Source organism: Triturus cristatus, chromosome 6 (assembly GCF_964204655.1).
Source record: "Triturus cristatus chromosome 6, aTriCri1.1, whole genome shotgun sequence".
NCBI classification, from domain to species: Eukaryota; Metazoa; Chordata; class Amphibia; order Caudata; family Salamandridae; genus Triturus; species Triturus cristatus.
The window spans coordinates 77,807,500-77,832,375 of record NC_140589.1 but is presented as its reverse complement, the minus strand read 5'-3'; the positions used below and the strand labels follow the sequence as shown (position 1 = coordinate 77,832,375).

Sequence of the window (24,876 nt, the reverse complement as noted above, 5' to 3'; positions counted from 1 at the left end):
GTTTTGAGTCCCGTAGCGGGTTGTGGGTTTATAGGGGAATAGGGTGGGAAGTAATTTAATTATATGAAATGTATTGAATAATTTATATTTATTCAGATTGGTATAATTGTGATGTTATAGAGTTAAATGTGTAAATTAATTTATTAATAATTGTTTGATAATTAGTTGTTAATTAATTTAAATTAATTAATTATGGTAATTGTTTAATTAATTTTAGGTGTGTGCTGTGGTGTTTATATGTGTAAATGGTGGGAAGGGTAGGAAATAATGTTTTTTTTGTTGAGAAATTATTAATATTTGTTAATTAATTTAAATTGATTAATTAATTAGTAATTATTAATTGTAATTGTGTAATTATTTTAGGTGTGTGTTGTGGATATTATAGTGTTAAAGAATGTGTAATTAATGAATGTTTATTATCTATAATAATAATATATTCAAATTCAATATTAATTATGTTAATTATGGAAATAAAATTTAATAAAAATGTTGATTTCGTTTTTTATTGGTGTGGTATCCAACACTTTCCCTACTGTTGCATTCACTGGAGTGGGAATAGTAAATTTTACCCCTTCGCTATCCAACACTTTCCCTGCTGTTACACTCACTGGAGTGGGAATAGTAATTTTTACCCCTCCGCTATTCAACAGTTTCCCTGCTGTTGCACTCACTGGAGTGGGAATAGTAATTTTTACCCCTCTGGTATACTGCACTTTCCCTGCTGTTGCACTCACTGGAATGGGAATAGTAATTTTTACCCCTCCGCTATCGAACACTTTCCCTGCTGTTGCACTCACTGGAGTAGGAATAATAATTTTTACCCCTCCGCTAGTCAACATTTTCTCTACTGTTGTATTTATTGTGTTGCGAAATGAATGTTTTATTTTTCTTTTATTAGCTTAATGGTTTAATTAATTAGAGAATGTTTTATTCTATTTTAAATTACTGATATATGTATATATTTTATGTTTATATAATTTAAAAAGTTTATCAATTAAATAAAGATAATAGTTAATAAAATATATTTAAGTAAATATATGTATATGTATACATTTTTACGTTTGTGTGTTTATATTTTTTAATTAAGTTTATTTGTTATATTTAGATAAAATATATATTAAATGTAATTTATTTTGATAAAAATATTAATATTATTTAATATATTTTATTTAAGTTATATATATTTTTAAGTCGATATTTTTTACATCTATATTTTTTACTTCGATATTTTTGATTCAATATTATTGTACTTACCTGTTTAAGCATAGGGAGTCGATATTTTTGTATTCTATATTTTTGCATCGATATTTGTGTATGTCTATATTTATTACATCGACATTTAATCAGGGAACCGGTAGCCGCTGTGCTGAGATTTGAAGTTTGAAGTGAGAAAGGCCATTTCTACGTGAAATAGCCGTGACCGTGGAGTAGATCTCTGCGGTACAACAAAGGGTGGTAGACATTTGAAATATATAGGACTCAAGCTTGACTTGATTGGTCCTGTTATCCAGGAATGATGTGTGCCACTCATGCTGTGTTCTTTATGTACATGCATACTTAAATGGGCAGTTCATTGGCATGTTGTGCTTAAAGTTTAATAAAAGTATTGCCCAGACATGACCTTTGTCACTGGTAGAGAGGAGTGCTTCATGTATGTCCAGCTAAGTGGCTTCTGTCAGTTGTCATGGGTAAACATTAGACTGGAGGTTGCTGAGTGTGGGATTCCAGGAGTGAAGAACCTTTCTCATTAATATTTTTTTTTGTAGATCTTAGCCACACAGGGAAGACCGATTGATTGATTGATTGATGTGAAACTTATATAGCGCGGCTGTCGCCCTACGGGCATCCTGGCGCTTATGACTAAAGATCAGCGATAGAGAAGGTGACAGAAGAGAATCATGGGGCCAACCTGGGTCAAACTGTAGGATATAGCCATGTCTTAAGTCCCTTGCGAAATTCCAATAAGGAACTGCAGTGTCTCAAGTTTGCAGGGAGCTTGTTCCACATGCCAGGTACTACTATGCTGAAGGCTCTTCCTCCTACCCTGGCGCGCCTGAATCTCGGAACCACTAGTAGACCAGCTGTTGAAGAGCGGAGTTGCCTACTTGGTAGGTGGCGTACAAACTTATCCTGCAAGGGGACAGGTCCCAGTCCGTGTACTGCTCTGAAAGTTATGCAAAGGGACTTGAAGACGACCCTTTCTCTCATTGGAAGCCAGTGCAGATCCCGCAGTGCTTTGGTGGCCGAGGCACATCGCCGCCTGTCAAGCACTAATTTGGCTGCGGCTGACTGAATCCTCTGCAGTCCTTGGAGGATATACTGCGGGGCCCCCAGATAAAGGGAATTGCAGTAGTCGAGCCTGCTTAATACCGTGTTGCGTACCACTGTAGCTCGTGACTCCCTAGGGAGCAGAGGTAGAATGCCACGAAGCAGTCGCAACAGGGCAAAGCAGACATTGGCGGTCTTACTAGCCTGAGATACCATCTGGAGGTCGTCATCGATAATCACCCCAAGATTGCGAACCTTCCTGACCGGTGCAATTGGTGCTTCCTCCGGTGCAAGGCAGAATTCGGAGGGCAGATGTTTGAGAATCCTAAATGGCGAACAGAAGACCACCTCAGTTTTACCGCTGTTAAACTGGAGGGAGTTCCTTCTAAGCCACTCCGAAGTCTGGCGCATGCATTGATGGAAACGGTCCATGGAGAGAGCTTCATCCCCTTCTAGAGAGAAGGCCAGCTGCGTGTCGTCAGCGTAGTTCACCAAGCTGACGCCAAAGGATTTAATTAACGGGAACAGGGGACGCAGGTAGATATTAAAAAGAATAGGGCTTATTGCAGATCCCTGTGGCACCCCGTGCGCAACTTGGGACCTGCAGGAGGAGAAGGGCGCCATAGTGACTACCTGTTGCCTACCTTCAAGGTAGGATTGAAACCACTGCAGCACTTTGCCTTTTACTCCTATTTGCCTCAGCCTTTCTAACAGGACCGGGTGGCTCACCGTGTCAAAAGCTGCCGACATATCGAGAAGCACTAAAATCATGGCATTCCCGTTGTCTGCACGCAGACGAAGGTGGTCCAGCATGGTAGTAAGAGCTGTTTCAGTTCCGTGGCCAGGACGGAATCCGAACTGGTCCCTATCAAGCAAGGAGTTCTCCTCCAAAAACTGGGACAGAGCCTTGCTAACAGTTTTTTCAAGTATTTTCACCGGGTAAGGCAAAAGAGAGATGGGCCTGAAGTTAGCTGGCACCGAAGGGTTCAAATTTGGCTTTTTTTATCAGAGGGGTGACAACTGCCAATTTCCAACAGTCTGGGACAGATCCCGTCGTCAGGGACTGGTTGCAGATCATCCTTAACAAAGGAAAGGTGTCTCGGCCATAGCGCTTCCATATTCTATGGGGAAAAGGGTCTAGGGGGGAGCCAGACGACACACTTTCCGTCAGGTTATCAAAAGCTTCCTGGGAAAGTGGCTGAAAGCTGTCCAAAACAGCGGTCGTTTGCAGATCCCCGTCATTCGGGCTAATTATTTCCTCAAGACCCTCCTGGATACTGACCTGCAGATTATTTACAATGTTAGAAATTTTCTCCTGAAAGAAGGAGGCGATTTCATTACATAGAGTTTGTGACGCGGCTACTCTATTGCTCATGCACTCCGGGTTAGAAAGGTCACGGACGATCTTAAAAAGAGCTTTGGAGCCATTGGGAGCCTGCGCAATAGAGTTAGCATAGAAATCTGCCTTGAATCTCAAAATGAGGGTTTTGTATTCCAGTTGTATCTGTCTTAGTGCTTCTTTGTCTTCCTCAGAGTAGTGTCTCCTCCATTTCCTCTCCGCTTGTCTGCGAGAGAGTTTGAGTTGATGCAACTTCTCGTTGTACCATGGCGCTGATCTTCTTTAGTGGCTTTATGGGAATGGTGCAGTCCAGTTGCTTAGCTATGTGTTCCGTAAGGGACCTATAATTTTCCTCCACGGACTTGTTAGGAGAGAAAGAACTGGTAACAGAATAAATAGTTGGAAGATCGGCTTTTGCCAGTTTGGCCCATTCTCTATCCATCCTGTAGAGGCTCTGCTGACTAGGCAGATTTTTCTGATAAGGCAACGCCATACTTAGGGGGATTAAAAAATGATCAGTCCAATTCAGGGGCATTATATTAAATACTTCTGTTGTAGCTGGATTAGCAAAGATCAGATCTAGAATGCGTCCCTTCTGATGGGTGGGGCTAGCCACCAATTGATGGAGGTTCAAGTTGGAGCAGGTGTACAGGAGGTCCCTCAGTTGACTGCAGAGGCCTCCGTCCTCACTAAGGTTAAAATCGCCTAATACAGCCATGTTGGTATGAGTCATCTTTAGATTGGTGATAGTATCAGCTAGAAGGTGAAATTGTGTGGCTGCGCCCGGTGGCCTGTAACAGAGCATCCCCGTGAGTAGGTTCCCACTAGGAGATTGAAGAGAAAAACCCATAATTTCTATCCCGCCAACCTCATCAATCTGATATGGTCTGAAATCCAAGGTATCCCTGAAAATCAGGCCCACTCCTCCCCCTCTGCCCGAGCTACGAGGTTTATGAAGGATTTTAAATCCACTAGGACAGGCCCCACTCAGGCTAACAGTGGACTCAGTAGTGGCCCATGTTTCTGTTATAAAAAGAGCATCTAAATCCAAATCTTCCAGGAGGCTGAATACTTCAGAGGAATGTTTCACAAGCGAGCGGCTGTTTATTAAGCCGCAAGAAAGACTAGCACTTGCTGACTTACGTCCCCTTGATGGATTTAACTGTACAAGTTGTGCTCTGCTGTATGTCACTCGTTCTGGCTGGCACTTCGGCCGAGCAGCATTGCTGGCGCTGGGGGCTGCCGGGGCGCGGACGGGCGCAGACGGGCTTGCCTCTGGCGCGCCTCCGGCGCGCCATCGGCACGCCCGCTGCGCGCGCGCGCTGCGCGCTTGCATTGGGTGACTTAAATAGGTGACCGCTGACTACCCCAACCGCTAGAGCGCCTTCTAAGATGGCGGCTGATAGTGGCACCAAAGCCGGTTTACACGCCCAAGATGGCGGTGCCGGAACGAACAGGGAGTCGTCGCGCTAAAGCAGCGTGTGTAAAATTCATTTAATCACATATCCATCTGGAGTACGCAATAATCTCCAGGTTCACTTGTGTCTCAGATGTGAATCGGTTTTCGTGCCTGTGCTTGAAGAGTTGCATTTGGTGGCTGATGTCGGTGGTGATCCTTCTAGATCCATCCGCATTGTTTCACACTGTCACACATTCTGTTATTCTCAGGTGTATGATATTCAATGGGTTCTTGCATTTCCTTAAATATTGGATGCCGAAGGGGGCCATTTAATTTTTTTCATATATAAACATTATGCTTGCGGGGTTCTGCAGGACGGCTCACTCTTTCCAGTACAACATATATATTGCGCTACTATTGCCCCTCTTTCAGCTATATGGTGGTCATTTTTTACAAAAATGCTGACAACACACAAATCCTATTTAGTCTTGATGGAGAATCTATGTGCTGCTGTCTATTCGCCCCAATCATGCGTGTTGGAGCAGGACTGAACAAACAACAGGCGCCTCAGACTACTCTCTGAAAAGACCCGCGGAGGCAAACCTTGTGGCCTATGAAGATGAGTAAATGCCACATCCAGTATGTTTTGAGCATAACTTGATTGACAAGGACCTTTCGTTAAAAATTTAAATAATGAATTGGAAACTCATGACTTGAAAGTGATAATGCCATGTCGGTCCCCTAAAAATAACTGAGCCAGAAGACATTCTATTCAAAACACAGGGCACACCTTCTCTATGAAGTCTGTGAATTGCATTTGATCAGTTCATTGTTTCATGCTCTTCACTGCCTCCAGGTCCATGGCTGCACAGTTTTAGGAGTTAGTATTCTGTGCACCATGCTTAATGTGGCAACAACATCCATGTTTAAAACAAACAATTTCCGCATTATGCACCATGTAAAAATCTGTGATCTATCGATCAGCAATGCAGTTTTTCACTGAAAGAGGAAAGGAGGAAGAACTTTTTCTCTCCTTTACCCGACTTTTTGGAACAATCGTTTTATCACTCTTGGGTGCATGCTTATATGATGCCATAACAAAGAGGATATATTGCATTGGACACATTTACCTCTCCAATCAAATTCACAATATCTCCCATGTTATTTATGATATGTCGCTTCACACAGATGCTGTGATTTAGGTTCCTGAAATCCATGCAAAGGTGTAAACTATCAGAGTGCTTTGTGGTCTACACCACAAGTGACAGCCACTCAACTACTCCATCCTCAGTAGTCTTTTTAACGTGCTTTTGTAATTAGGCACCTACAAACTCATACCTCCCAGTACTTCTTAAAGTGCTCTACTATGTTCTGGGCTAAATAAATATTCCTAGTGGTATAAAGAAAATAAATTATAAATACTACAGCTGTTTTCAAATATCAACACTTTCAAGATCACTTAAATTGTATTTGTGTCCAAACAGGTTTGCTTGTAGGCATTAGCATAGTCCAACGTCGATTATCAAGACACACATTCGACCAGCGGCAACCATATAGAAGATGTGGTATAAAAATGATAATTTGTGGTCACTTTTTCTCTAAGTGTGTTTATGCACAAAGATGTAATAGGGGCCATCACACTATTCAACTCATGGCAGACAGAGTGAAAATTGTGGAAAGTGGCCCTCAAGTAGCGCTTAGTCAACCCAGTATGTGATGAAAGAAATTACGATTTTCTTCACAGTGCTTTAAAGAAATCATCCCTGAACCACAATGTGAAAGAAAGAAAGACATATACACAGCCGAGCCAGAAGGAGTGTTGAGAGCACTAAGAAATAAACAGTTCAAGAATTCAAGTACAAATCACTAGAGGTCAACACTGTGGCAAGTGTCCCTAATAAAGCAGCTAAAAGACATAAATGCGACCAGCAAATCTTGCAAATGTGAAAACCAGCATCAATGATGTGTCGTTGTCATCTCCAAGGGGCATCATCATTGAATCAGTAAAACCACTATCAGTCACCACCAGAGAGTGGGCATGACACACTTGCAATTCAAGGCAGGGTAGTCAGCACCATGAATATCACTAAGCTACCAGATGAGGATGCTTAGAGAAATTAAAACACAAGAATACATGGGGCCTAATTACTAGTTTGGTGGTCCTCGGACGGCTAGACTCGTGGTGAGGCGGCGGTGGCGGCTTTCTTTCCACCACATTACGACCCTGCCAGTCGCGCTGCCCTGGGGCCACCAACTCTGCCAAGGAACCACCATTCCCTGGCGGTGGCGTGCCGGGCTTGAGGCAGTAATATGCTTGGCAAGACCGCTGTGGTCCCACCAAGCATAATATGACTTTGCTCACCGCCACTGATTTCATGGAGGTCTTTCCTCCATTAAAATAGTGGCAGTGAGGAAATAAAGGGGACCCTACAGGGCCCCCTTGTGCCTCACTCCATGTGGATGCACACAGGGAGGCACAACATGTGCCCCCTGTGTACATGTACCCCCAGTTCCAGCACGGCATGGACTTCACAGTCTATGCCGTGCTGGAACTTCCTTTGTTGTTCCCATGGTGGTGCCTATTTTATTATAGGCACTGCCATGGGAACGCCAAAGAAACAGCCCGCCAGTGACCAAAAAAGTAATAATATGGCACTCGGTTCTCACACGGGTTTACCACTAAACTTGCAATCGGGCCCTTAAGGATGTTCCTCTCGAAAGAACTGCAACAATCTCCACCATATTCAGGACATGACACTTTACACAAAATTCATGAGCCCACTAAAAACACCAACAGCTATATTTCACAACTCTGATTAGCAAAACTGCATCTGCCTGAATCAGGTGCTATTGTTTGTGGCAGAAGAGAACTTTCTCTACCAGATTCACTACCAGACAATACTCAAAAGTATAGTAAAAACCTTATATTAGTCCGATCTATGGTGTCCTGTGCATCCCCAAGCATAGGCTATGCATGCACCTGCATGCAAGTTGTGCATTTGTAAGGCCTGCATGGATTTCCTGAGCATTTTGTGCGTAAAATGCTTTGCCAATTCCCAGTACAGGCACATTGTGCACTCAAGCGCAATCTCAACATGTGCATGATGTCTCTAACAATTCTGAGGCACTTTTACAAAGATTCAAACACTTCTATATTTTTTTCTACCACTTTTAATCTATTTAGTTTTACCTCAAGATCTGACAGTGAAACTATAAATCTTGTAGTATCAGAGAGCATGCATGAACAACACCTTACACACTCCTTTGAACTGAAGCGGGTATTATTTCCCCTCTCCAGTCCACGACTTCCCAGTGTGTTTTCACTCATGGCACAAGAACCCAGTGAATAAACTACCCTTGGAGATCCTTGTAGCTATTTTTAAATCACACTTACACTATCGCACCTCTACTTACTACACATAAGCCCCCTCCAGGAATTCTTTAGCTTCACGACGGCAACCAGAGAAGACCTCTGGCAACCAGAGAAGACCTCTGGCAACCAGAGAAGACCTCTGGCAACCAGAGAAGACCTCTGGCAATGAGCCCCTCGCGGGGCCCGTTGGACATTACAGCGCCAGCCCGAGGAGCTGCCCTATGATGAAGCATGACACCCTTCGGGGTGTGTGAGGGCCGTTGTTCCTTATTGGAGCTATCCCATTGCAATCATGTATTCTCTCTTTAGCACCTGGCTGTAACTTTCATACCTTCCTTTTTTCTCCCACCTTTTTACCCCGCCCCCCCTCCCCTTTTTTCCATCCCCTTCTCCCATATAGGAACAGCATACTCTTTTTGTTTTTCCACAAGTGATTTCCTCATGTTACTAAAACCCTAAAAAGGGGATTCTCTAGGTTTTCTTCACTTTTGAGTTTTTACTACAATGAGGAAGAACACTGATTTTCTGTTCACGCAAGACCCGGTTTATGACCAAGCTGTGTTATTGAAAAAGCTTACTGGTAGGACTCCCTCACCGTGAATTCTTTACACTTAACAACATTCTTCCGTTATCACACTGTACAACTTGTAAAGACTGGCGCCTCGCAGATCCCACAGGCACACAGCGGCCTGCAACCACAGCCTTCCGTCTAACGAGTCTGCGAGTCTTAGGCCCTGATTTAGATGCTGGCGGATGGGTTACTCTGTAACAATGGGGATGGATACCCCATCCATCCAAATATAAATCGTATTATCTCCCGTTGGATTTATATTTCGGTGGACATAACATCCATCACCGCTGTGTTGGAGTAACCCATTTGCCGAGATCTAAATCAGGCCCTTAGTTTTCAATTGACATTAACAACCCCTCATCTCTTTCAACCTGTTCCTCAGCAAATCCAGGCTCCCCTTTAATGTTTGGCCGACTTCCAACTACAACCAAACCAAAGCTCGTGAGTAGGGCGGGGCTAGGGAACCAAAAATGGCAAAAAAAATTCAAACCAGCCCGCTCCCTTCCTCTCCTTGCACAATCTCTCTCTTTTCATCCACCCTTTCTCTCTCTTCACCTCTCTCGTCTCCCTCTCTGATTCCTATTAGGTCCAGTAAAGGTTTCAGTAGTTCAAAGCTGAGCTCAGCTGCTGTTAGCTATAGCACAGAGCAAACAGGCTTAACTTAAAATGTGTAAAGCATTTAGCAGTACCGAAACATTTAAACAGCCAAAAATGCAACAGAATAAAAATTCCACTCTAATTTGATACAAATAAAGAATATTTTATTGAACAAAATGATACCAAAGTGACAAACATCCAATAAGGGGAACCAGAGATATCAATTTTTGAAGTTTTAAATAAAAATAACACCAAAAAGCGCAAAAGCACCAACCACAGGTAACTGTTCACACTAGACCGGGACAAGGGTAAGTTTGAGGTGGTATGCAATGGAGTGCAACCCAAATACAAGGATCAAGTTGGTTCCAATCAAAGAATTGCCTACGGACATGAACATTTTCTGAGCAGGTAGAGTTCTCAGCAGGGCAGGCAGCAGGCTGGTTCCGAAGACGGGGTCGTTGACGATAGGTTGATAAAGAAGGAGGTCTCAGTGATGCTGTTGTCGAAGGCAGGAAAAGCTCACAGTGGGAAAAGCCCAGAGTTTGAGCCTAGGAAGTCATCGATGTTGATCGGATGTGTTGGGCTTGGGAAGCTTTCTACCTTTGAATTTGGACTCTTTTTTTAAAGTCGGGCTTCCTCAGCGGGGCAAGGCAGCAGGCTGGAGTCGAGTAGGGTTTGCAATCCTGTTGGTGTCAGGGCGGCTGAATCGATTTTGCTGCTGCAGAGAACAACGTAGCAGGAGCTGCGGTGAAGTCAGGCCCCCTGGCGATGCCCCATAGGCTGGAAGGTTATACTCGGTCCCATGCCGGTTCTCTAGGCAACAAGTTTGCAAAACGTTTCAAAATCACAGGTTTTTAGGTTTATGCAAATTTATTAAGGGCAGGCAGTGATCCCAGGCACCACTGCCTGCCCGCCCTTAAAAAATAAAAACAAAAACGTTTCATCTGGCCCTAAGTGTAATTTGCTTATCATCAAGACATATTTATCTCATAATGTATTTTTTATACAGTGTTACTCAGGTGTTTGTGGCATCAAAGACTTCAGTTTGCCAATAGCAGACTTGCTACCGCAAAGCATTTTGTGCATAGGTTTCTAATATTTTTAATTTGTTTTAGAGAAACTTTTCATTTTTATCACCAAAGGTGCAGTCACTTTTTTAAGCTAAGTGAATTTGCAATGATTGGATGAATCAGACCTTCAAAATGGAAATGTCCTTGTATTTCTGAGAGACTGGATTCACTCTTCCTGCTTTTATTTATTCGTACAAATTGTGGCCTTTCTAGCTAAACAGCCATAAATCGTCCCCTTTATATTTCAGTAAAAAATACACAAGTGGCCATCTTGTAATGACTATGGCCTTTCAAATCAGTCATCTACTAAAGGTTATGTCATCATTTTAATGGAAAGGGTTTTATATAATTTAATCGTCTTTATGCAGCAAATGTGTGTGGCCGCGTGCACAAGGACGCGCGCAGAGTTTGGAGTGAGAAGTGTCCCTGCAGATCTGGAGCACTTTGGGCCTTGTGTAGGCAGTGCATTTACCATGATGCATTGGGGCACATTGAGTGCTGGGATGTGAGGCAGTGTGGTCCCACCCTCCTTCTGTGGGATAGGCAGTGTGACAGAATACTCTATGTACTCACTGTAGAAAGCATTTGATTGCAGTGGGGTAGTAAGGTGGTCTTCAAGTTATGTTCATGAGTGGGTACATTATATTACGTATGTGTGCTGTGTACTCTGCTGACCTTGCGCACACTTAGAGAACAGCGGCTATTTCTGTTCACAAAGGCATAGCAGGTTACATTTTCTATGCGAACCTGATGGCTAGACTGAAAAATAAAAAAACATTTGTATGCTACACTTAAATAAAGGTTTCAATAGTAAACATTAATAACTTGTGTCTATATATCGCTTAATACTGCAAGGACTACTTCACCTTCAGCAAGGAGGTGAACAGCATTCTTTACTGCCAAGCCTTCGCTGAGAATGTACTCTCTTACCGACTGGATACTTGCCTACTGCCCTAGGTCTCTCTTGAACAATTGATTTAGGCCCAGATCTCTGTGCTGGGGTGAATATATGACATTGTTCTACATTCTGTCTATCAATTGTTCTTTTTGCATTTAGCACCCCAAGTGGGACGGGTATGCTCAGACGTGGGTCCCGTGCTCTCCATGCCACTGGAGTCTAGCTATCCTGGCTGATGAGATGTGAGACCACGAAGCCGGTCCTAGGATGCTTGTTTCCAGTCCAGGGAGGACCTAGCCTGGCAGTTCGGGTTGGACTGTTCCCATTGGGCACAGGGTCAAGACTGATTTGCATATGGCTGGGTTCAAACTGAAATGGCTTGGTGAGCAAAAAGACGATGGGTTTAGGCCCAGATCTTTGTACTGGGGTGAATGTATGACATTGTTCTACATTCTGTCCATCAACTGTTCTCTTTGCAGCCTTCTAAAAGTGGCATTATCAAATTGTGTGATTTAAAATCCAACTTTACCATAACCGAGGATTTTTCATTACAATTCCAAGGACACCCAACACAAACTGGAACCAGTTCCGTATTGAAAATTACAGCTTATGAAATGTAATAAGGTAACTCACATGTTATCCTATGGGAAAGGTGGGCCGTGCAGTAGTGGAAATGAATTTCACTACAAGGACATGTCAAATTTACAATGATATGTCCTACTTTTTAAATACACTGCACCCTGCCCTCAGGGCTGTCCAGGGCCTAGTCAAGGGATAACTAATATGTATTAAATGGAAGGTTTGAGGCTGGCAAAAGGTTTATTAACCAGGTTGAAATAGTAGTTTAGAACTGCACACACATGCTGCAATTGCAGGCCAGAGACATGGTTAAAGGACGACGTAAGTGGGTGGCACAATAAGTGCTGCAGGCCCTTATGTATAATTTTATTTACAGGCCCTGGGTACATGTACCACTTTATTAGTGATGTATAAGTATATTTAATAGCCAATTGAGAATAAGCCAATATAACCATGTTTTAAGGAGTGAGTACATGCCCTTTAACACTGGTTAGCAGTCCTATGGCCAGCAAAAATGAGATCAGCAAAAAATTGATAAGAAGGCAAAAAAACTTGGTGAAGACCACCCTAAGGCCAACAGATCTAACCCTCTCCCATACCTCTCAAGTCTCCCACCTTTTCCCTGCTGGTCAGCACTTTGTAGCAGGGATGCGTTGTTCAGTGTTTTATACATCATCTTTAAATAAATAAATACATACATTACCACTGGTTTGCCATTTGGTACCCATGAAACTGCTATTGTGACCTGTGGTCTCAGGGAGCATAATGAGAGGTACAAAAAACACAAAGTAATGGCAATGATTTCCGCCATCTTTATGTCAAGGGCAGGGCCAGCACTATGTCGAAGTGGGCACCTTCATACCACTGATGATCACAATATGAAAAGAACACCATAATGCACCTGCCTGGACTTGCAACTGGACCTACTTGAGGCCTGCTCTGCTGTCAAAGAAGGAACACTGGGCCTACTCCCTTCACCCCAGGTTGAAGTGACTCCAAGGGTCAGCTGACTGACCTCCTGTTCAGAGCTATTGGTGCACAAGCTCCAGAGATAAGCCTGAAACTACCCAGATGACCTGCTGCACTGCTCCTGCCAGGACCTGCATCTGGAACTGCCTGAGCCCTGCTGGTCTCTGCTGGAGTGAGTACACTGATCCCCAAGTGGTGTCTTACCGGGTACTGGGCCTTTGGCTGGCACCAAAGAGAGCTCATCCTGGCCTAACTGAAGCTCCCACCAAATCCAGCATGAAGTCACACAAAGCCTCGCCACACAGCTGTAAGTTCATCAGAAGTGACGCCGAGCAACGCAAAGCCTCGCCACACAGCTGCAAGCTAGATCAGACCCAACGCCAAGCAACACAAAGCCTTGGCACACAGCTCATCCGAAATGACTTAGAGCGAAGCAAAGCCCTGCAAAGCCTCATCCCATAGCTTCATTGGAACCAACACCAGACGATGAGAAGCCTTGCAAAGCAACAACACCCAGACCACTCACCAAGAACATAAGGTACAATTCTCAGTAGGCCAAACGTGGTCCTGTGCCTGGCCAGTGCTTTATCGTGGTTGGCCTGAACGTGTGACTTTGTACCGGTCCAACGCGACCAGATACCCCTAGTTGGCGCGTTGCACCTTTTGACTACTTTTATCTATATCTTTAAAATTGCATTTCTCAATGTTTTCTGAATGGAATTCTGTTGTTTTGGTCTCAAATAATTTATTACAATTTATTCTACTTTTTTAAGTTGGTGTGGGATTTTTCTGGTGTGGTATTCAGTACTTGTGTTTGTGCAGTACAATTCAGTGATACACTAAAATCTCATTATAAATAATTTGATACCATAGTTCACCTCTTTTTAAATTCTCCTTTTTTGGGCTCGATTGCTTTTTCCAAATTCACTTCCATTCCACCTGACGTTGTGCATCTGTTACCCTCCAAGCAAGGAGTTTGAGCCCAACAACTCGAAGAGCTATACTGTGGCTTAGCTCAAGGAACTCTGCAGGGAGAGGAGGCTTACAGCAAGTCGGAACTCCAATAAGCAGGCGCTCTGGAAGGCCCTCAGGGGCTGGTGGGATGCCCGCCAGTTACAGCCATTGAGGAGAAGGAGGAGAACATTGAAGGGGAGCAGGAAGATGAGATGGAAAGGGGGCGGGGGGGGACGGCCTCCTGATTTAGGCCCCAGAGGAGAGAGGGGCCCCTTTCCAGATCCAGGGCTGGCAGCAGCATCTCAGCCCACAACCTGGCCCCAAGTAGATAGCAGACAGGAAAGCACAGAGAGAATTCAGGCTGCAGATGGTGAAATTGAACATGGAGGAGACTACTATCCAGAGAGCCTTGGCGAGGGAGAAGCTGGCTATGGAGAAAAGAGGCTGGCTCATGAGAGGACCCTTAAGGAGGTGGATATCAGCGCCAAGCAGTCAAAGTCCGAAAAACAATGGTCCTAGACCACACGCATGTACTACAGGATCACAGCAATTGCAACACCGCGGGAGTGATCTATGCAATCAGTTGCCCCTGCAAATTCATGTACATAGGCCAGACCATCCAAAAGTTAAGTGCCCACATCTTACAACACTGCAGCCGCATACGATGTCAGACGCAGGGTGCATCATTAGTAGATCACTTCACCACGTTCGGACATACACCAGAGAGCCTCAAGTGGTGGGTGATAGAAAAAGTAAAACCTAACATAAGGGGAGGCGATTTCAGCAATGTCCTCAGCATATGAGAGTGTAGATTCATACATCTGTTCGACACCATAACACGGGGCTCAACGAATACGAGGAGATCAGCAAACAAGTGTACTTAACAATGGCTGAAGTGTAAGCGTTTACTGATCACTAAAGAATTTCAGTCTAGGAACTTCTCCGCACTGTATATTTACTCTCTCAATTTAGGTTTTGATTATGAAATTTATCCCCACTGTATATTTGCTCACTCGGTTGGTTTATCCATGTAATTCCTTCGCGTCAGACCATTCATGTAATTCCATGTGCTGTCGTGCTGTTTGTAATATAATGTAAATATGTTGAAAGAATTATCGTTTTTGTCGCCGTATTGTCAACACTCATTTTTAAGACTATAAGTATGTGCTCACCCTGAGGTTCCGTGTGAGACGGGACGGCACTCTTGAGTGGTGACGAATATGGACGAGTGTGGTATCTATGAACCGCAAATGACGAGTACAGTGGGTGTGCGAAGTTTCGCAATGCAGCCATGTATGGTTCGTCTTATTTTTGTGTTCGTTCATCTGGACCCTCGGGTTCCATTTTAGATACAGCGTCCATTTTGTTTCTTGCCCTCAAGTAGCCAGCGAACGGGCTTTTGTCCGCTTCGTGACCCTGGGACTTCCAAGATAGTACGAAGGACACGGGTTTCTTTGAGGTGACTTTACGATGAGGGGAATGACACGAGTAAGGCAGATGGCCCCGCTCGAGGCTCATCTTGCCACTCCGGTCTATTGTTTCAGTCACGCATACATTAGACACGAGGTCTTTGATCCCTCTATCGAGCTTCCTTTATTGCCCTAACACTCTTTTTCTAACCTGTTGTGCATCCTTGCTCTTTCCTTACATTCTGTTTTCCGTCCTTCCTTAATGCGTTTATGGTTAAGAGGAAATGTGTTTATTGCGGAGGGGATATGTTTTTACAGTTGGGAACCGGCAAGGACTGTTGTAATTATGTTCCGGCCTCTTGAAACATGAACACAACCCTTTTGAAGTTTATTGTGGGAACTGAGTTAAATCTTTGTTCACTATGTTGTGCTATGGCAAAAACTTGTATAAAAGGAGCGACCCACTCCTACGAATTTGAAGCAGTCTCCGAGAACCTACACGCTGTGTACTTCTTGTGACCTCTGTATCCCTGCAGTAAATAAACGCTGATCTCTGACGTCGCTGGAAGTGTCCCGTGTCTCTGTGTTTTGTACGCCAGAACAGGTAACCCACGAAGGTTTCAGGTGTTGTCCCCTGGCACCGCTGGGCCTTAATAAAACCCAGTCCTTCAGTTGGCGCCCAACGTGGGGCGACATCAACGGTACCGGTCCAAAAGCCCGACGATCGTGAGGAACTTCGTGTGAAATCTCCGAGGGAAGGTGCACCCCGCTTCATCGATCCAGTTGTCGAAATAAGTGGCCCGACGTCCTTTCCGCGAAGATCCCCGCCCCCTGACGGCTGCGACGGACCGATGCCCTGACTGTCGACCTGTTCGGTGCCTGGCGTAGTCCTTTGTACGGCGAGACGATTGACGGGCCTTCCTGGTGACGCCATTGTTCTCTCAGTTAAGTATTTGTGGGTCGCTCCCAGTGTTGCTTTGTTGTTTGCATGGTTCCATTGCATTTGTGGTTCTTAGTTGTTGGTTCTTAGTTGTTGGGTTTTATTTGACGATTGCAATTGCCAAAAACCGAGGGTCTTGCATTTTTGCGAGGACATCGTAATTCGATAGCCCTTGAAGTTTGTATACTTGGCTAGTGTGCACGATGCCTGGCCGTAGTACTTTGTTTGGGTTTCTCAAATGTTGCAGCATGGATTCCCGGTTGGAGGATTCCTGCCCGATACCTCCGGTTGGAACTCCGGTTTATGAGCTCTATAGTCGCCATGGCGTGGGTCCTATCATATATAATGAATATTGGGTCCGTTACACTAAAAAGGATGGTGTCCTTAGTTGGCCACCTCATGGTAGTTTCGAGACTGCCATTTTAGATAACTTGGAAGCGAGATTATTTAAGAAGAAAGCTAGGCCGGCCATGTTTGATTCCTTCCGGTTATGGCGGAAAGAGGCCAAGCAGAAAGAAATCAAACAGAATAAGAAAAATAAACGAGAAGGTGTCATTACGGTGATGCGTAATGCAGAACAATATCAGTTAGATAAAAACGAGAAGGAGCAAGAAGTTAGTGCTCGGCTTCACCATATGTCGGTGGACAAATGTTATCCGACGCTACCTTCTGCGATCGATAAGTCAGGAGAAGAATCAGTGGAAGATTCGCTTTTGTCTTATCTGATGAAATCACCACCTCCTTATGCTCCTGATGTTATGGGTCCCGTTAATCCCCCTCTTCTTCAACCTGCTGTTTTGGCGGCTGCTGGTCAGCCTGCCGTTCCTCCTGTACTCCCGACTCCCCTTGGGCCACAGATCGTATATCCTCTTGTTTCGGCTTCTCTCCCTGTTGCGCCTGTCCCAGTCCCTCCTCAGTCTGTTGTTCCCACTACTCCTGCTGCTGCATCTACCTCTACTGTTTCTGCTCCTATGGCTGCTACACCTTCGTCTTCTTCCTCCTCCCCTTCTGTTCGTAGTCGTCTTTTGACTGCCGTTGCCTCTCTTTATTCTCCGTTCTTTGGGCCGATACTTGGCTCGACTCTTTCGGATGTTGCTCAAAGACGCAGTCAGCTTCCCGATGATAGGGAACGTGAGACGTTGGTAAAGACTGCGCGTAGATGGATTCGAAACCCTGTTAGATACACCCCACGTGTAGTGTTCGAAACATTTTCTCAGTTCAATGCGCCCACGCAACGATTTGTGTTCGAAGAATTGTGTAAGTCATTAAAAGAGGAGTGGGACGATGATATGACTGATGATATACCACCTGAGGTTTCCGAGCTACAGCTTCGGTTCTCCACGGGTGTCATTGTAGGTGATAAAGTTCGAGAGGCTCTGGAGCGCTTGCTATCCTTTCGATGTACAGTGCAGCCACGTGCACTGTTTAAAGACGCGACCGCGGAATGGATGGCACAACCTGGTCAATATCCAATGCGAGAAGTTCCCCCAGTGTGGATGCCAGGTGATGCTGGTGCTAACCCTCCTGTCCCACCGCATTTCCAGAGAGTGTGGATACACCTCCCGTGGAAGCGATCGGAGGTTTTGCAAGTGAAGCAATCTCTACCTGATCCTCGTAAGAACCCTGCGGGTTATTATAAGGAGCTGTCCCAATTGGTGCCTCAGCCGGTTTGGACGAAAATCCGTCAGGAGAATCATGTCGCCGAGTTAGGCGGTGACTGGGCCGCCCTTACAGCGGCAGATGCCCGACAGGTCGGTGGGGCTAAACCTGAACAGGTTATTGCGGCTTTGCCCCAGAGGATAATTACCCTCATGAAGACGCTTATGCCAGCGATGCGCGTCAATTGGGACAAATTATCAGCATGTAGGCAAAAGAAGGATGAAAGTGTGTCTGACTTCTTTACTAGGTTTGAGGAAGCATTCCTTGATCATAGTGGTCAGGATATGGGTTCTGAGGGTGGTCAGCGGTTGTTCGTTGACAAATTTGTATCGAATTTGTTGCCCGACTTGAGCAACAAACTGAAAAATTCTGAGAGTGCATGGGCTGTTTCTACCACTGCCCAAATATTGGCTACGGCCCAATATTATGAGAATAGAGGAAAAGAGGAAAGTGAGCGTGCAGAAAAGAAAACTAAGGATCTCAAAACTAAGGTCTTGTTGCAGCAAGCTTATCCTCCGCGTTCAAATTTTAGTGATACGCAGCAACCGAATAGATCGCAACCACAATTTTCTAGACCACAGTCGCGCAATGCTTCGCCTGCGCCTCGCTTCGTGCTGGGAGATAATCAGTGCGCATATTGTCGTGGGGAAGGCCATTTGAAGTTCAATTGTCCGGTTCTCCGTGACAGGGCTAATGGTGTGTCGGCTCGGGGAGGACGGGGTGGTCCTCAACAGGCTTCTCGTGGTAGAGGTCGCGGAGTTGCCCTGAACCAGACCGAACGCTTTGTGACGTCTTCGGATTCACAAAATTGTTTCGATCGACGCGAACCATCGTCCGGTCGGTCGGCACAGTATCATGTGGATGATCATTATGTTGAATATGATGTTGATACGGATGGTATCTACTAGGACAGCCATAGACAAAGGAAGGGAGAAGTATCAGTTCCGGTTGATCAGAGAGGGCCTTATGTTGCAGTAGCCACTTTGGGTGTTGTTGAGCCTTTTCTGTTGGACACTGGTGCAGCGAAAAGCTCCATCATGCATTCGAAACTCCCTGGCGCGCCTTTGTCTGGCTTAACGAATGTTTCCGTTGGATTTTCTGGCGCCCCCGTTAGCAATCCGGTCTCTAGCCCATTGCCCCTTACAATTGGGTCTCATGAGCTGGAAGCTCCTTTGATTTTGACTACTGGTTGTGGTGAGAATCTTTTGGGCTTAGACCTGTTGAAAAGGTTACATGCAACTTTGTACTGTTCCCCTACGGGTGTGGAGCTCACGTTGGGTAAGAGCGTGATTTCCCCTATGTATTTGTCGCTCGACAAACTTCCCCTGGAATTGAGATCTCTTCCAGATTCCTTGTGGGCGACAGGTCCCAACGATGTGGGCCTGTTGGATATACCACCTTATGTTGTCCAACTAAAAGTGGGTGCGCGTTTGCCACGTATACCTCAGTACCGTATCTCCCTTGATGGTGAAAGGGCATTGTTAGCGATCATTTACGATCTGATCGGTAAGGGTGTTATTGAGGAGACACGAGGTAATGTGTGCAATAGTCCTGTGTTGCCTATTCTGAAACGAACGGATCCCTCCAAGCCTCCTGTGTACCGTTTGGTTATCGATTTGCGAGAGGTAAACAAAGTTGTTGTTCCGCAGTTTCCTGTAGTACCAGACATTACAGCTTTACTGACTCTAATTCCAGCCACTGCATCATGGTTCTCGGTCATCGATCTGAAGAATGCGTTCTTCAGCATTCCGATCGCTGTGGAAAGCAGAGACTTGTTTGGTTTCTCATTAGGTGGTCGTAGCTTTAGATTCAAACGCGCTCCACAGGGCTACTGTGAGAGTCCATCAATCTATAGTCAAGCTCTTAAAAGCCAGCTTGACGTATTTGTGTTACCGGCTGGTGCAGCCTTGATCCAGTACGTTGATGATCTGTTAATTGCTGCTGACACTGAACAGCTTTGTCAATCTGCTACAGTGTCTCTGTTACAGCACCTTTGCGACTTACATCATAAAGTGTCACCTTCCAAACTGCAATATTGTTGTCAAGAAGTAACCTACCTCGGTCACTTATTGTCAAAGGCGGGAAGAAGGTTGACCCCTGAAAGAATTGCAGCAATTGCTCGAATGACTGTGCCAGCAACTCAGAGAGATGTGCGTGCCTTTTTAGGTATTACATCGTACTGCAGACAGTGGATCCCGAACTTTTCACTGCTAGCGAAACCATTGGTAGCTCTCACATGCAAGGACGTTTCGACTCCTTTGCCTTGGACGGAGGAATGTCAGAAAAGTTTTTCTGAACTACGTGACGCTTTGTGTTCGGCCCCTGTGTTAGGTACTCCTGATTACAGTAAGCCTTTCACATTATACGTCCATGAGAGGGACGGTTGTGCGTTGAGTGTTCTAACGCAACAATTTGGTGATAAGCAGCGTCCGTGTGCATATTTTTCCTCGACCTTAGATCCGGTAGCTAGAGCATTGCCAAGTTGCTTGAGGGCGACGGCGGCAGCTGCGGCGTCTATTAGGCAGTCCGCAGGTTTGGTCATGGACAATATGCTCATAGTAATGGTTCCGCATGCAGTTGATACGCTCTTGAATCGGACAAAGACTCAACATTTAACGAGTGCACGGTTGTCTGGGTATGAGCTTACCCTTTTGGCGAGTCATATACAAATTAAGCGCTGTAATGTACTGAATCCGGCAACATTGTTGCCGATCAATACGGAATCAGATAATGTACTGCCCCATGACTGTTATTTACGAACCGAGGAAGAAACAAAAGGTCGTGTGGACCTGAAAAACACTCCCTTGTCAGATCCCGATGGTACTCTGTATGTGGATGGCTCTTGCTTTAAATTGCCGAATGGTGATGTAACGACTGCGTATGCTGTGGTGACATTGAGCACGGTTGTGGAGACTGCGAGATTGAGCCAGAATTCAGCACAAGCGGCAGAATTAATTGCATTAACGAGAGCGTGCGTTCTGTCGAAAGGAAAGCGTGTGAATGTGTTTACCGATAGTCAGTATGCATTTGGTGTTGCGCACAACTTCGGAAGACTGTGGAGAGAGAGAGGATTTATGACATCGCATGGTACGAAGATCCAACATGGGCAACTAGTGAATGATCTTTTGGATGCACTTACATTGCCTAAACAAGTGGCGATTGTGAAATGTAGTGCGCACCGGAAAGTGACGGATGATGTTGGTCGTGGTAATGCATTTGCGGATGAGGTTGCTAAAGAAACGGCTAAGAATCTTGCGACTCGAATGTATGTTACGAATTCAGTGAGATGGCCGGAAGAGACTGGTATGTGTGAAAACACTGTCGAAAGTGTGAAAGAAATTCAGAATGGAGCTACTGAAGCTGAAAAGACCAAGTGGAAAGAAGGTACAGGGAAATTGGATATGCATGGATGTTGGGTTGACCTGACGGAATGTCAGAGATGGATGCTTCCAGATGCATACGTGTTAGCTGTTGTGACGATGGCTCATGGGTTGTCACATATCAGTGCGAAAGGAATATGCAAGTTCTTGTCTCCTGTGTGGAGGAATGACGGTATTGCTAAGTGCGCTGAAAGAGTGGTTAAGAATTGTATGGTGTGTTTGATGCACAATCCCGGAAAAGGTACCCCCACTCCACCTGGTCATTTCGCTCCTCCTACCTGTCCCTTTGAGGTTATCCAGCTGGACTTCATCCATATGGAGAGATGCAATAACCTAAAGTATGTTTTGGTTGTGGTTTGTGCGTTCTCCAGATGGATCGAGGCCTATCCTCTCAAGGATAATACTGCCCTGTCCACAGCGAAAATCCTGTTAAAGGAATACTTCCCTAGGTATGGAATGCCGCGGATTGTGTGGTCAGATAATGGAAGTGAGTTCGTGGGAAGTGTAATGCAGAGTGTGTGTAAGGGCCTTGGAATTAAGCAGAAATTCCACAGTGCCAATCATCCTCAGGCAGCGGGTTTGGTTGAAGGGTACAATGGTACCCTGAAGCTGAAACTCGCTAAGATTCAGGCTTCGACTGGCCTGTCATGGCCGGATGCCTTGCCTCTGGCTCTCCTATCGACCAGAGCGACGGTACACTCTCGAGTAGGGCTCAGCCCATATGAGATTGTGTTCGGTCGCCCTGCAAATATTTGGGGAGTCCCGAGACCTAGGGCTTTTGATAGTCTTGAATATCCAATGTTGATCGATTATTTGTACGATTTGACCACTAAACTACGATTAATTCATCAACAGGTCTTTGAAGCTCTACCAGCGCAGACAGAGGGTCCTGGACATCAGCTCCGGCCGGGTGACTGGGTAGTCACCCGCAATTTCGGTCGGAAGCGTAATCTGGAGCCAAGATTTGTTGGACCCCATCTAGTCTTATTGACGACGAGGACAGCGGTTCGACTGGAGGGCCGTAGACATTGGGTCCACGCCAGTCACACAAAGAAGGTACCGATCCCCTTACCAACCGACGGTTGGGTGAGAACTGGGATTCCGGCAGAAGAGACTGAGACTCCTTTGCGTTTCGTGCCATTCAGCGACGCTCAACTTGTGGAAGATTCGTTGTTGCCAGATCCACAAGTGGAGTCATCAGTAGCAGAGAACCCAAGGTCCGACTCGTCATCTGCCTCGTTGAACACTGCTGCGCCACCTGAACAATTGTTCGTAGACCAAACTCGACCTGGAAGAAGTCGATACTTTCTTCGTCCAAGGAATTCAAGGACTAATAAAAATTGATAGTATAGTGGTTTTGACGTTACGAATATTATGAACAATTACATCCTTTCTTTGTGAGTTTCTGTGTTTCCACTGCTAAGAGACTTGTAACGAACTTGAACCTCTCCATCCGGGTTACCGTAGGGCCGTGCGGGTACTTTTTTCTGTTTAGCAGGTTTCTGACGCTAGGTTGGTTACTTTTGTCGATTCCTGGGAACTCCTAGGGATTGATAATCGCTGCTCAGAACAAAGTGCGTCAAGTACGTCACGGACGGTTTGTAGAGGATGGCATTCTCTAAGCTGGTGGAAGAAGAAAGGGTATTGTCACAGAGATCAGAGTTATTGAGGGTTGTGCGAACGAAATGTTTTCTGTTCCAGGTGTTTTTGCTATTCCTAACTGTATCTATGTTATTGGTGGGCGGAGTGTATTTTGGGGTATCGCAATTTATGCCTTCTGTTACACCTACCTTTTCTCCTAACCTAAGTTCCCTCACTACTGTTTCCCCACATTCTTTTCACCCTTTGCCTCAACACGAGCAGGTTAGACGTGCGGAATTCAGGAATAATTCCTTTGTGCAACTCCTACATCAGCATCAGTTAGTGGTGAATACTACAAATTGTTGGGTATGTGGGTTAATGCCACACACCATGGATAGGGGTATTCCGTACTTGGTCCTTCCGTACAGCTCCCAGGGTTCAGCTCGAGCATTTCAAACAATGTTTCGTAGTGCACTAGACTCCTACCCCAGTCGAGAGCCCAGATCTGTTAAATCCGGTCCTGGTCCGTACCACAAGCCTCTGGCGATAGCCATAGCAGATCTGGACAGAGATGTTTTCGACGCATCACTCATTCCAGACGAAGAAGTGCAGGCTTATAAGGATCTGAGTGAGGCTGAGTATGGTACGTCAGTGGGAGATAGACAGTTGAAGAGCTCGTCCCCGATATGGATTGTACCGCACCTTGGTAATTTCTGTTTGCAAGGTTTGGGTCGAAATCCGAGAGCGCAACTTGGGAACAGTGCTTGCACTGAAACGTATGTCCTCCCGATGCTCTCCTCCCCTGTTTTCCTGACTGCCAAGGGCACCTATTTTGTGTGTTATGAGCGCGCATATACATGGTTACCCCGCGACTTCTCGGGTACCTGTTATATTGCGAATCTCTTGCCTCCGACTTTCACAGTTGCTTCGGATTACCACAAAACTAGAGTTGTGAGAGGTGTAATTAGCAAAGAGGATACTGCCGGTCAAGAAGCAGGAGATTTCTTTAAGGGTTTCCTGCCGTTCTGGGGACCTATGGTCAATAGTAGGAACCTAAGACAGTTGACCCGAGTGGTAGAGTCGACTGCTAATATTACTGCAACTGCCCTTGGTAATCTAACAGCGGAACTACAGGCGGATAGACTCATGACGTTGCAGAACCGTATGGTTCTAGACGTGGTCCTTGCAGATCGAGGGGGTGTGTGTAAAATTATCCATTCTAGTTGTTGCATTTTCATCCCTGATAATGCTCCAACTGTATATCAAGCCATCTCGAAGTTGCATAAGATTTCCGAGTCCATACACGTGGACGAAGGTAATTGGACGCTTCTAGGATGGTTTTGGGGTCTGATGTCAACTTGGGGTTGGAGTATTCTGATGATTGTAGGGGCTGTTGTAGCGTTTCTGTTCACGTGTTGTCTTTGTGTGCAGTGTGGTCCTGCCTTATGTGGCCTATGTGCTGCGACGTGTATAAGGCGGCCATCTGTTACCAAGGAGGCATTGATGAATAGAATGATGTTCCAGCAGCATCTGAACGATCTGATGAATATCGATATAGATTCCGATCTAGACTAGTGCTTGCCTACATGAGGGCAAAAGGAGCGTCTGAGGTTCCGTGTGAGACGGGACGGCACTCTTGAGTGGTGACGAATATGGACGAGTGTGGTATCTATGAACCGCAAATGACGAGTACAGTGGGTGTGCGAAGTTTCGCAATGCAGCCATGTATGGTTCGTCTTATTTTTGTGTTCGTTCATCTGGACCCTCGGGTTCCATTTTAGATACAGCGTCCATTTTGTTTCTTGCCCTCAAGTAGCCAGCGAACGGGCTTTTGTCCGCTTCGTGACCCTGGGACTTCCAAGATAGTACGAAGGACACGGGTTTCTTTGA

The 24,876-nt window shown here is 45.4% G+C and overlaps 1 protein-coding gene across 1 annotated transcript; it reads left to right on the top strand.

Moving 5' to 3' along the window:
* Nucleotides 1–23,013: 23,013 nt before the first annotated feature.
* Nucleotides 23,014–24,561, top strand: LOC146813784 (endogenous retrovirus group PABLB member 1 Env polyprotein-like). The gene has a single exon (XM_085609116.1). The coding sequence runs from the start codon at nt 23,014–23,016 to the stop codon at nt 24,559–24,561; it is 1,548 nt and encodes a 515-aa protein (XP_085465242.1).
* Nucleotides 24,562–24,876: the final 315 nt, after the last annotated feature.

Bases quoted from the DNA above. Each gene is read 5' to 3' on its own strand.
- LOC146813784 (XM_085609116.1), top strand. From the start codon at position 23,014: ATGGCATTCTCTAAGCTGGTGGAAGAAGAAAGGGTATTGTCACAGAGA.